Below are 13415 nucleotides of genomic sequence, written 5' to 3'. Positions count from 1 at the left end.
TAGTCGCCGCGGTGCTTGCGTCCATGTGATTGCAGAGCTTCTCGACGCAGACCAGCTTCAGCCTCTCGAGATTATAGGTGTCAGCTGCAACAAGCAGATGCTGAGCCATCACCACCACCTCCTGCTCGTCGTCCATGGGCGGCAGAGAGTCGGTGTAGATGAAGCTCTGTACATGTACAACAGATTTACATCCAAGAGAGAGTCGATTCCATTACTTCTATTGTTCTCCTTGCGCACCATTTGGCTTTGCTGCAGCCTCTTGTTGAAGCTCAGGTGATGCTTTAGCGTGAGGCTCTCCATGCTGAGAGCTCTGTGATGGGTCTGTGCTAGAGCTAGCCTTTTATCATATATGATCCACCTTTCATTTTCATAAAGCATCTAGGAGCACGTGCTAGAGCTAGCTCTTCACAAAGAGCCCGCTTCTTTCTATCTCCTCTTTTCTCTCATTCAATTCAGTAAAAATATAATATTTTAATCATTACAGCCTGCTGACAGTACCGTATTTGCTTTTGTGGGTTTAACAGAAAAACAGGACCGGCACCACAGTAAAAATTAGGTGGCAGGTTTAGAAATTTCAGAGTACATATATAATAAGATAACCTTAATTTGCATAGCATCGATAATTTTTGCCACTGATAATCTGTAGCATGGAACAAAGCAGCTCAAATAGAAGTCCTACTAGTAGATAAATTGCTGATACATCATTGATTCAGTACTACTTGAAATTGCAGGATAACCAAGCCAGAGAGGGCGGTGCATGTCTCAAATAATCAAGGTGTAAGTTTGGCAACGAGCTCCTTGAGGACAGACGGGCAGCTGCTCCTCACATGCTCGAAGCCGTCGTTGGCCACAACGGCCTTCAGCATATTGCCAGGGGACGCAGGGAACTTGAAGCACAAGTCCTTGAGCCCGCAGCAGGAATGCTGCTCAGCCAACGCCAGCGTAGTCGCCGCGGTGCTTGCGTCCATGTGATTGCAGAGCTTCTCCACGCACACCAGCTTCAGCCTCTCGAGGTTATACGTGTCAGCGGCAACAAGCAGATGCTGAGCCATCACCACCACCTCCTGCTCGTCGTCCATGGGCGGCAGAGAGTCGGTGTAGATGAAGTGGAGCATGGCCTTGAACACTTTAGCTTCCATGTCAGCGATGCGCACAGAAGCATCGGTGTTCTCCTTCATCGGTCCAAATAACTCCGCCATGAACACCGACGACCGAGCGGCGAGCACGCACCTGTGCGCCGCAAACGTCTCGCCTCCGACCTCGAACGTGACATCTGCCCCGTCGCCGCTGGAGAGGAGCCGGCCAAAGTGGTGGTGCATGTCGGACGGCGGCGCGGCGACGAGCAGCGAGATGGGCTCCGTGAAGATCTCCCTGGGCACGGTGATCTCGCACCTGACGCTGAAAACATCATCCTTGAGGTAAAGTGACTCCTCCAAGTCCTTCCTGGTGATGAGCTGAGGGCAGCCCCATGGCCCTGCGTTGCTGGAGAAGGCGTGGCAGGTCTGGCTGTCCGTGCTGTGCGCCGGCAACGGCTCCCCGTCCTGGTCGAGCAAAGTGATCTTGCACCGGGCGTGGACTTGATCATCGACACTATCAGTGTGGACAAGATAGAGGTAGATGGATATCCAGCCAGCTTGGCCTGCCGAGTGACCGTCGGGGAAGTACCTCAAGTACCAGCGATGGCGCCCAACGAGGAACGTCTCGGACGTGACGCCTTTGCCGTTGACGAGGCTCTTGGTGCGGGAGTAGCCGTCGACCTTGAGGACGTGCGAGCCGGAGACGGGCAATGGCCGGGCAACGATGGCCGAAGCGGTCTGCCACGGCATGCCGCCGTCGCCGCCGACGGAGGGCAGGGGGGAGCCGGACATGGCGAGCCTGGAAAGGAGGGAGCTGCTATTTCGTCGCCGGGAAGAATGGCAAATGGGCGTGGGAGCTTGTGACGGTCTTATAGAACGAGAACGACGCTTGCTTGGCCAGCATTAATGGCGCGCATCACACGAGCAGTCGGCCAGCGGCGCAGCACCGGTACCAGGGCGTGTTCCCGCACGCAGCGGTCGAGGGCGGCGCGTGCATGCGTACATAGGGCGCGTGAAATCGGGGCGTGTGCCTTTGCCGAGGAGACGCGCGTGCAGTCATACACAATAACTAACTGCATGCCATATGCATAGGGAGTAGAAGTGTGCATAGGCAAACAATCGGGGCAGGGGACGCGGCTGCAAAGCACCGTACTGCACCATACTCCTGTGCTAGTACTCCAAAGTGTGCTAGTACTACTCGGGGGTATCACACTTTGTTGCAGGACCAAAGGTTTATTTTTCCGAAATGAAAGGTGACGGCCTTCCAGTTCAAACGGTAAACCGGAGTACAAACCAGCTGATAGAAATGCCACGTTAAGGCATCTCCAACTCAGCCTGGGGCTTCGGCTGTTTTGGTTATTTCGGTTTGGATAGTTCGGGTTATAGATTAATTTGGGTATTTAAAAATAAAAACTAAAAAAAATCTCTATCAAAAAAACAACCAAACCCAAATTATCTAAAAATTTGGTTCGGGTAACTCGGTTACCCAAACAAACCAAAAATATTCGGAGCAGATATGAGCTTTTGGTGTGAATAATTCAGATAGTATGGCTATTTTGGATAGTTTGGGTATTTTAGTTAGTATGGGTAATATGTAAGTGTAATGATAGCATGAATAATTTGGCGGCTAGTATGAATAATTCGGATAGTATGGTTATTTTGGGTTTTTCAGACTAGAACCCGAACCCTAACCTGAAAACCGAATAGCCAGGAAATGAGAACCGAACACTAACCCGATACCCGTATTACCCGACAATTCGAGTAATTCGGTTCGTTTTAGGTTCGGGTAGCGGGTTAGGGTACCCAAACGCCCAGGGTGATCTCCAACACCGACCGTCCTGCATCGGTTCGCAGACCGATTTGAACATGTTTTTTAAGTAAACCAAACTACCGAAGACAAAATAGAAGTGGGGGTTATGGGGCGTTCGGACCGCTGCCACGTTCGCATCTGGCAACCGTGGCCCATCCAAAACTCTCCTCTTTCGTCTGCATGTGTTCTCGTCTATCGTCAGATGCCCGCATTTATGTCGTTGTAGAGTGGTCGCTCCGCATTGATGCCAGTCCAGAGTGGACGCGACCTCTCATTGTCGGCATTGAAGCGGCGTGCCGGTTGAGAGAGCGCCACCCACTGCACGCCCAGCTGAACATGCCTCCTCGCCGCATTCAAATGACTGCAGATTGTCTGCCTTTCTCATTAAATTCTTGTGTGTGCCGAGAAACCTACTCCGACCACACGTTCGATTTGTTAGTCGACCGACATTAAACAAAAATGTTGCTTGGCATCGGGCATCCGCCCGTTATTTAAACAATGTCACACTCCAAGTCAAAATCCCAACACACCTCTGCACCCCAACTCCTCTTGCACCATCTTCTCCACTTCACATCTCCATGGCATCCGACAAGCATGAAGAGAAGTTCTCCGACATAAAAGGCAGCTGGGTGGCCCACTGAGCCCGCCAGATATGAACCATGCAACTCTCTGTTCCACCTCCCTCACTACTCTAGATCGTCAGTACCATGGGCGAGGCTCCAAGCTGGCGCATACTCCATCAACTCACCGTTTCAAGCTAGCTGCGGAGGAGTCGCGAGTTGCTGTCGTGGACGAGGCCCACTCCTCCTTGCACCTGCGATCGCGCCACCCATAGTCAAAGTACGCGAAATTGCGCCCTGCCAACGGAGAAAGAAGATAGCTTTGCGGAGATCGACGAGGCGGCGGCCAGCACATCCGCCGCCAACATCAAGGAAACATAGAACATGGGAAGTCGCCGCTGCTTGGGTCTCAGCAAGGCCACTGCTGACACAATGCCAACATCCATAGTCGGTGTCTTTCATGCTTGCAAGCCAACCCCCCGCCCCCCTTCCCCAGCACCAAAAAACAGCCCAGGCCTTTGCTTCACGAAAGCGAAGGCCACCCTTCCCGTTCGGCTGAAGCATATCCCTCTCATGCCACTCCAATGAGCGCCATTGCTGAACAAAGAGAAGATGGAGTCTATTTTTCTCCTCTCGGTGTAGCATATACCTCCAGGGCTCCCGGCAGTACGAGAAGTGGTTTGTCGGACATGGGAAGACATGCCGTCGAAGTGGAGAGCTGGACAGGAGACATGGGTTTCATTTTCCATGGCTCGTGGCCGGACTGGGATGGGGAACAGGCACCGAATGTCATTTTAGCCTAGGTTTAGAGTCAGGTCAAGTTGAAATATGTGTAAATATAATAAATGTGCTCCAGTTTACATGAAAAGCATCTGATTTTATGTGAAAATCATCCAACTAAGAATGAGTATCTTCTCATTTGTTTGAGTTTGCATCAAATTTATTCATTTTTTGTTAAAATCCATTTAGAATATAAGCGGACATATGTGGCTAACTTTACATGACCGGCTCCCGCATCTGTATTCGAAGGTTGATCCCCTTTTATCCATGGATGAATGCGGGAGCTAATTTGCGGGATAAGCCATTAGGCCCCGTTCGGGACAGTCATTAGTCTGACTCGATGCAAGTTGTCATTCAGTTAAACATACGTGTTTGTCATATTTTTTTTCTACTACTGGCAAAACACCCATGCTTCGTTACGGAGCCAACACCGTTTTTCATGAATTAGAGTTGACCGGATCAAGAAATTGTAGCTTTGGACAAAGTTTGTTGAGGGAAGAACGATGAATCAATTGAAGGTAGGTTTGGCGCGTGTTTATGACACCCCGAGTCAATTGATCCCTTACCCAAGCTTGAGCCTTTTCATAGAGACGTTTGAGGTACAAAATTTAAACATTGTGAATGTTCATGCGCAATTCTTGAAATAGACAAACAATTCCATGTACTAATAACAATAAAAAGATAAAAATCAAATCGACCATGCCAATAATTTTCCAAAAAAAAAATACATTTCCAAAAATTCACATAAATCACTGTAAAGAGAACAAAGAATAGGGACTTGCATGAAATGCTAGACCTATAAAAAGCTCTACGCAATTATTACACGTGAGAGGTTCGCTATTGCTATATAAGCATGAAACTTGTAAGGTTAACAATATTAAAATTTGTGCTTAATAAATAAACAAGAAGCACCAGTGGTCTAGTGGTAGAATAGTACCCTGCCACGGTACAGACCCGGGTTCGATTCCCGGCTGGTGCAATTTGTTTTTGGCAATCAGACAAAACTAGCATTGTCCTTCTGATTTCTTTTATTCTTTCTCGTTTTCTTTAGCTAATAAAAGGCATGTGTTCCATTGAAAAAAACAGGTGTTGGTGTTTAGGACATGATTTTTTTTTGGCAATCAGACAAAACTAGCATTGTCCTTCTGATCTCTTTGATTCTTTCTCGTTTTCTTTAGCTAATAGAAAAGGCATGTGTTCCATTAAAAAAAACAGGTGTTGGTGTTTAGGACATGATTTAGGCAAGACCAAGATTTGCATTTGTTCTGATGATGCGTACTCATTTTGCCTCTGGAACATTCAACATTATGTAAAAGGGAATCTCATTGTCCATTGATACTTTGTATAGCATGCTTGTAGTTGCTACACGTCACATGCAACTTGTAGGGAAGAGAAGTTCAGATGGAATGTCATAAGCACCAAGCAGTTTTCAGAAAAGATGCTAATGGAGCTTAATTGCCTCCCAGCATAAACAGTAGGGGATGTCAGCATGCGTCACATCTCCGCATAGCCACAAGGTTAGATTTGACGATAATATCAGCAGGTGGTCTTCATGCAAAAAAGAAAATCAAAATACTTGTTTTACTAGCTACAAATGGAGTAGAAGATCCGAGCTAGCTATCGACTGATAAAGCTTAAAAATTTAAACCAACTCATGAAGCTTAAGTGCACTTGAGGCACTGAAGAATTCTGGGTAGATGACAAATCCAGCTTCCACATTTCTATAGGGAATTCGTTTAGATAGACTTCAGCCGATTGTATATACATACTCTAGGAATTCATTGGTTTCTGCTTAGCTGCCGCTGGTGTTGACTAGCAAGCTAAATCCTCTTCAAAGTTCAAACACGGCATGACCGAAGGCGTGTCTTCGTTATATTACATGCTTACTGAACACAGCGAGTTCTACAAGCAATCAACGAACTGCGACAGTCTGCTGTACAATCAACACTAAAGGCCTATGGACATGGCTACAGAAGTATCTCTCTCTGCTCTATTGTTGAAGGAGGCACAAAATGTACAGGCAGGCAGCATGAACATTAAACTCTGTACATGTACAACAGATTTACATCCAAGAGAGAGTGGATTCGATTACTTCTATTGTTCTCCTTGCGCACCATTTGGCTTTGCTGCAGCCTCTTGTTGAAGCTCAGGTGATGCTTTAGCGTGAGGCTCTCCATGCTGAGAGCTCTGTGATGGGTCTGCGCTAGAGCTAGCCTTTTATCATATATGACCCACCTTTCATTCCCATAAAGCACCTAGGAGCACGTGCTAGAGCTGGCTCTTCACGAAGAGCCTGCTTCCTTTCTCTCTCCTCTTTTCTCTCATCCAATTCAGCAAATAATAATATTTTAATCCTTACAGCCTGCTAACAATACCTTATTGTATTTGCTTTTATGGGTTTAACAGAAAAACAGGGACCGGCACCACAGTAAAAATTAGGTGGCAGGTTTAGAATTTTCAGAGTACATATATAATAAGATAACCTTAATTTGCATAGTATCGATAATTTTTGCCACTGATAATCTGTAGCATGGAAAAAAGCAGCTCAAATAGAAGTCCTACTAGTAGATAAATTGCTGATACATCATTGATTCAGTACTACTTGAAATTGCAGGATAACCAAGCCAGAGAGGGCGGTGCATGTCTCAAATAATCAAGGTATAAGTTTGGCAACGAGCTCCTTGAGGACAGACGGGCAGCTGCTCCTCACATGCTCGAAGCCGTCGTTGGCCACAACGGCCTTCAGCATATTGCCAGGGGACGCAAGGAACTTGAAGCACAAGTCCTTGAGCCCGCAGCAGCCAGCAGGAATGCTGCTCAGCCAACGCCAGCGTAGTCGCCGCGGTGCTTGCGTTGCGTCCATGTGATTGCAGAGCTTCTCGACGCAGACCAGCTTCAGCCTCTCGAGGGTCAGCAGCAACAAGCAGATGCTGAGCCATCACCACCACCTCCTGCTCGTCGTCCATGGGCGGCAGAGAGTCGGTGTAGATGAAGTGGAGCATGGCCTTGAACTCTTTAGCTTCCATGTCAGCGATGCGTACAGAAGCATCGGTGTTCTCCTTCATCGGTCCAAATAACTCCGCCATGAACACCGACGACCGAGCGGCGAGCACGCACCTGTGCGCCGCAAACGTCTCGCCTCCGACCTCGAACGTGACATCTGCCCCTTCCCCGCTGGAGAGGAGCCGGCCAAAGTAGCGGTGCATGTCGGAAGGCGGCGCGGCGACGAGCAGCGAGATGGGCTCCGTGTGAAGATCTCCCTGGGCACGGTGATCTGGCACCTGACGCTGAAAACATCATCCTTGAGGTAAAGTGACTCCTCCAAGTCCTTCCTGGTGATGAGCTGAGGGCAGCCCATGGCCCTGTGTTGCTGGAGAAGGCGTGGCAGGTCTGGCTGTCCGTGCCGTGCGCCGGCACCGGCTCCCCGTCCTGGTCGAGCAAAGTGATCTTGCACCGGGCGTGGACTTGATCATCAACACTATCAGTGTGGACAAGATAGAGGTAGATAGATATCCAGCCAGCTTGGAAGAATGGCAGATGAGAGGGGAAGCTTGGGACGATCTTAGGGCATCATGGTCGTATGATCATCGTTGGTAAAATTGCCACGTAGATGATTTTGATGACATGACTTATAATAAAAGAAGAAAGAGAATGACATCGTATGAACTTGAAGCAACGGTTCACGCACAAGCTTCGAGGCTATCATGGTTATTTCTTCAATATTTAATGAACCTGCTTAGTTATTTTACATACAATTAACATACACTCCATTGAAGTGCTTGTATGATGTGTTGTTGGTTGATGACGTGAACATTTATATCAACGATTGAACATACGGACTGTTGGAGATGCTCTTATAGAACGATAACGATTCTTTCTTGGCCTGCATTAATGGCGCGTAGCACACAAGCAGTTGGCCAGCCCATGCAGCACCGGTACCGGGGCGTGTTGCCGCGCGCGGCGGTCGAGTGGGCGCGCGTGCATAGGTATAGGGCGCGTAAAATCGGGACGTGTACCTTTGCCGAGGAGACGTGCGTGCAGTCATACACAATAACTGCATGCATATGCAAATGCAAGGCATAGCATCGGCAAAATGGACAAATTTAACCTCTTTGTTAAATGAATTCACAGGCTGAACCTAGTTTAAAAAAAATTCACCGAGCTCACCCTTTTGTGTGGCGTCCGACGCGTAGGCGCCACACTACATTATGTGACGCCTAAGCCGTCGACGCCACACAAAAGGGCCACGTTGGCGCTGGAGGGCCCACCGTAGCCGTGTGACGTCTAAGCCTCGAGCGTTGCACATGGTGCAGTGTGACGCCGAGCTTTTAGGCGCCATGTGCATTTCGGCAGCACCGCGCCTCCGACGAGCTCCTCGGAGATCCTCTGCTACGAAGCGTGGGAAAAACCGCTCTGCTCCACGGCATTGCGGCAGGCGCGCATCATCTCCATGGCCTTCTCCCTCCCCTTCACCCCCTCCTCTCTGCCGCCCATCAGCGACCTGACCGCCCGTTCGAGCTCCGCCGCCTTGACGTAGTTCCCACGCTCCCTGTCCATCTCCAACGGCACGGCCACGCCCATCCCGTGGACCAGCACGAACGCGTTGAGGTGCTGGTCGGCGGCGAGCGGCCACGGCAGCATGGGCACGCCGAACCAGAGGCTCTCGAGGATGGAGTTCCAGCCGCAGTGCGTGACGAAGCCACCGACGGCGGCGTGCTGTAGTTCTTTCTGCGGCGCCCTCGTCGGCCACACCAGCCCTCTCCCCTTCATAAGTAATCTATGAGTGTAGTATCCTGTTTATTCCAACCACATGATGAATAATACTTATAGCAGTGCATCTTAGGTTGGGCGAGTACTGGAGGAGCCGAGAGACCAGATCAACAGCTTCAGGTGGCATCCTTTTATGGAATACCTAAAGATTGCATATGCGTTAGTAGGCTGATATGCAGCAATTCCTAACAGTATATAAACAGCACTAGACAGATTTGCACCTTGTGCCATGGGTGTGCTTTAATCTGTGGAAATTTGAACTCCGTATAATTTGGGTTCATGCATTTAATTTCTTCCCTTGTAGGGGTACCAAGGACCTGTAGCAAATGATCAAATTCTGTGATAAGAATTTTTTCCTAGAATATAAAAAAAGGGTAACAGATTGCTAAGCACTAAAACTGGCAACTACCTTGATGATTTCAACAAGCTGGTCCACACCACTTTCACCAGGAAACAGAGGCTGCCAAACAAAATGACCTTGTAAGCCAATATGAAATAACAGTATAATGCTTATTTGTTAAGGGCTACTTTCAAGATGTACAAGAAAGGCAAGCTGCTTACCTGCCCTAACATAAGCTCAGCAAGAACACATCCAGTCAATGGCCGTAGTGTACTCAGTAGCACCAAATATGAGCTCTGGAGCCCTATAGTACGGGAACAAATATATGATATGTTTGGTTCTCCCTTAACAAGAACTTTTGCACTCCCAAAGTCACACAGTTTCAGCTGGTGGGTATGTGGGTTTACCTACAATTATAGTTCAGAAAGATCAATCCACAGATAAAAGCATGTGATTGATTTTGAGACCAACAGAAGATGAGTGAGTTATCAGCATACCAGAAGATTTTGTGGCTTGATATCCCTGTGGCAAACTCCAATGCTGCCATGAATGTAAGCCAGAGCCCTACAAACCTGTCAAAGAAAAATGAGATTAGCAGACGCCTAAATATAATGCAGTGCCAAGAAAAATTATCAAAACATACAGAAATATTACCTGGTATGTATACAGCTTCACATAGATTAGTGGCATGCGCTGGTTCATCTTGTTGTAATGCTTGACAACACGATGGACAGTCTCAGGCACATACTCGAGAACCAAGTTTAGATACAGTTCATCCTTCTCAGTTGTAGAAAAGAAGCAATGCTTCAGAGCTACGCCATTTGGGTGGTCAAGCAGGCGTGCTGTAGTTCCTTCTGCGGCGCCCTCGTCGGCCACACCAGCCCTCTCCCCTTCGTCTTCTCCAGGAAGCCCTCCGGGAGCAGCTCGACGAGTTTCGCGTCCGTTGGGTCTCCCGCGCCCATCATGGTGTCAGCCGGCAGGCCGCGCAGCACCCAGAGGAAACGGTGCCCGCTGCGCTTCAGGCCGCGCGCTATCTCGTGAACCCATCAAGTGCATGTCTGGCGCCTAAGAGCTCCGCGTCACACTGCAGCATGTGCAACGCCCGAGGCTTAGGCGTCACATGACCGGGGTGGACCCTGCAGCGTCAGGGTGACCCTTTTATGTGGCGCCGATGACTTAGGCGTTACATAGTGTAGTGTGGGGCCTACGCGTCGGGCGTCATATAAAAGGGTCAGCTCGATGATTTTTTTTGAACTAGGTTCAATCTGTGAATTCATTCAGCAAAGAGGTTAAATTTGTCCATTTTGCCCATAGCATCACACTTTGTGGCAGACTGGCAGGACCAAAGGTTTATTTTTTCAAAATGAAAGGTGACGACCTTCCAGTTCCAATGGTAAACCGGAGTACAAGCCAGATAGAAATGCCACATTAGGGCATCTCCAACACCGACGGTCCTGCATTGGTTTGTATCATATAGTAGTATCATATAGGCTTGGACGTGTTTTTCCCCGTAAGTGTTTTTCCCCGTAAGACTGGTCATAGTAGGAAGTATCATATAGTAGTATCATGCATATGATACTATTGTATGATACTACCTCTATAGTGCATAGTATCATAAACTAGTATCATAGAAAACCTCATTTATTGACATGCATGACACATAGTAGCATAGGATTTAATATGTTATGGTATCTATCTATGTTACTCTAACCCTCTCTCTCTTCTTTAGTTATCTGCCACATCAGCATGTTTGTTAGTCCCAAGTATATGTTACCACCTAAGTTACTCCCACTATGGCCAGCCTAATGTTTCCGTCCGTCGTCAGTGGTCCGCATTTATGTCGTTGTATGGCCATTGTGCATTAATGCCAGTCCAGAACACAGTCTGTTGCATGCCCAGCTGAACATGTCTCATTGCCGCATTCATATGATTGTAGATTGTCTCCCTTCCTTCATTAAATTCATGTGTGTGATGAGAAACCTACTCCGACCACACGTTCGTTCCTTAGCCGGCCAACATTAAACAAAAACACTGCTTGGCATCGGGCATCCGCCCACTATTTACACAATGTCACATGCCAAGTCAAAATCCCAGCACACCTCCGCACCCCATCTCCTTCTTGCACCATCTTCTCCACATCTCCATGGCATCCGGCAAGCATGAAGAGAGCTTCTCCGACAGAAAAGTTAGTTGGGCGACCCACTCAGCCCGTCAGATATGAACCATGCAACTATCTGCTCCACCTCCCTCACCGCTCCAGGTCATCAGTACCATGGGCGAGGCTCCAAGCTGGCGCATCCTCCAGCAACTTGCCACTCCAAGCCAGCTCGCGGAGGAGTGGCAAGTTGTTGTCGTGGACGAGGACCACTCCTACTGCACTGTTGGAATTCTACCTATTTTGGACCAGCACAATAAATAATTTCAAAAATTTCTAATAAATCCTAGAGGCCCATGCAACCCATTTCTGGAAGGCAAGAATGGAAAAGTTTAGTCCCACATTGCTAGTTTAGTAGGAGTTAGACCTCCTTATAAGGAGGATGTTTCCACACATGTATGAGCATGAGAACAAGAGAGACATACATGCACGCTCCTCCTCCGCCTGCCTCGACGCGACGCGGCGCTGCGCGGCGTGGGAACAAGCCAAACTAAAATTTTCCACGCACAACAGATATACAAAAGGTTACTCGGAAGCCGAACGTTTTGCTGTAGTGGAGAATTGAACACGAGCGCCTATAAAAGGGAGGTCGCTCCTCTCCAGAGAGATGCATCAGAAGTTCCTCTCGCCACCGGTTTCAGACTCTCTGCTGCTGCTACGTTCTTCCCCATCCCGGCTTGCGGCATGCACCGTCGGTCGGGACAGTAGGCCTTCGAAACCCCGTCTCTTTGAGTCTTGTACGAGAGAAGGGTGATAAGGTTTTTGGGGAGTGGTTGGCGCGACTACTGGCTTTCATCACGGACACCAACGACCTCTTTCCGGACGACGACTTCTCCCCGACGTCAACCACCTCTTCAGCAACATGTCCAACGACAACACCAACACCAACCCTACTGCTCCTGCATCTGCAACTCAGTACGTGCTTGTGTTCTTCTTGTTTTAGTTCATGCTGCAACTTCTTGGTGTAGTTTCTTTTTTGGATATGTTCCGTTACTACTCATCTTTTCAGATGTTATTTCCATACTTTCTCTTTAATCGCTTGGCTTATCTTATGTTTGCTATGGTAGTCGTGTTTTGTCTATTATTTCTGCTAGTAAAATCATTTGGTAAATCGATTAGATTTCCAATAATCCAAAAACCTTATGATAGGCAGTTACCCCGAGTGGTTTTGCTGCTTCCATGAGACCTCCTATGTTTGAGGGTATCCACTATAAGAGGTGGCGCGTGAGAGCCGTTCTATGGTTTCAAACCATGAGCTGCTATGACGCCACTCTTGGCAAACCTGAAGGAGATTATGATGCTCAACAGGAACACGCTTTTCAAAAAATGGATACCTTGTTTAAGGTTGCTCTCTTGAGTGTTCTTAGTGAGAACATAGTTGATGCTTATGCGTCAATTGATAATGGAATAGATATGTGGGATGCACTCGAGGCCAAGTTTGGGGTCTCGGATGTTGGTACTGAGTTGTACATCATGGAACAATTCTATTTCTACTGGATGACTGGAGAGCGCTCCGTGGTTGAGCAAGCTCACAAGATACAGTCATTTGCTAGAGAACTTGAGCACTTCAATTGTATGCTAGCGGACAAGTTTGTTGCCGGCGGTATCATCACTAAACTTCCTCCTTCGTGGAGGAACTTTGCTACCTTACTGAAGCATAAGAGGCAGGAGTTTCCCGTTTCGGATCTCATTGGTACTCTTGATGTTGAAGAAAAGCCGAGTGCAAAAGACACACGTTCTCGAGGTATTGAGGGAGGATCTAGTGCCAATCTGGTACAGAAGAAAAACTTCCAGCCCCACAATTAGAAGAACAAGGGCAAGTTTGATGGTAAAGCAAAGTTCGATGGAAAGAACAAGGTTGTACAGCACACCAACTTCCAGAAGAAGAATGACAAGAAGAAAGGTGTTTGTCATGTGTGCGGAG

General features: G+C 48.1%; 1 protein-coding gene, 1 non-coding gene and 2 pseudogenes across 2 annotated transcripts; 1 reads left to right on the top strand and 3 right to left on the bottom strand.

Moving 5' to 3' along the window:
- Positions 1–562: 562 nt before the first annotated feature.
- Positions 563–1895, bottom strand: LOC123447220 (BTB/POZ and MATH domain-containing protein 2-like). The gene has a single exon (XM_045123803.1). The coding sequence runs from the start codon at positions 1866–1868 to the stop codon at positions 771–773; it is 1098 nt and encodes a 365-aa protein (XP_044979738.1). The 5' UTR covers positions 1869–1895; the 3' UTR covers positions 563–770.
- Positions 1896–5134: 3239 nt separating this feature from the next.
- On the top strand, positions 5135–5205 carry TRNAG-GCC. The gene has a single exon. It is a non-coding gene; the product is annotated as a tRNA-Gly (tRNA).
- Positions 5206–6771: 1566 nt separating this feature from the next.
- On the bottom strand, positions 6772–8996 carry LOC123450811 (annotated as a pseudogene).
- Positions 8997–9003: 7 nt separating this feature from the next.
- Positions 9004–12162, bottom strand: LOC123450810 (annotated as a pseudogene).
- Positions 12163–13415: the final 1253 nt, after the last annotated feature.

This window comes from Hordeum vulgare, chromosome 4H, assembly GCF_904849725.1.
Source record: "Hordeum vulgare subsp. vulgare chromosome 4H, MorexV3_pseudomolecules_assembly, whole genome shotgun sequence".
Lineage (NCBI taxonomy): Eukaryota > Viridiplantae > Streptophyta > Magnoliopsida > Poales > Poaceae > Hordeum > Hordeum vulgare.
This window is presented reverse-complemented; position numbering and strand designations above follow the sequence as displayed.

What these genes read in the sequence shown, in the direction of transcription:
- LOC123447220 (XM_045123803.1), bottom strand. Translation starts at nt 1,868, where the DNA reads ATGTCCGGCTCCCCCCTGCCCTCCGTCGGCGGCGACGGCGGCATGCCG.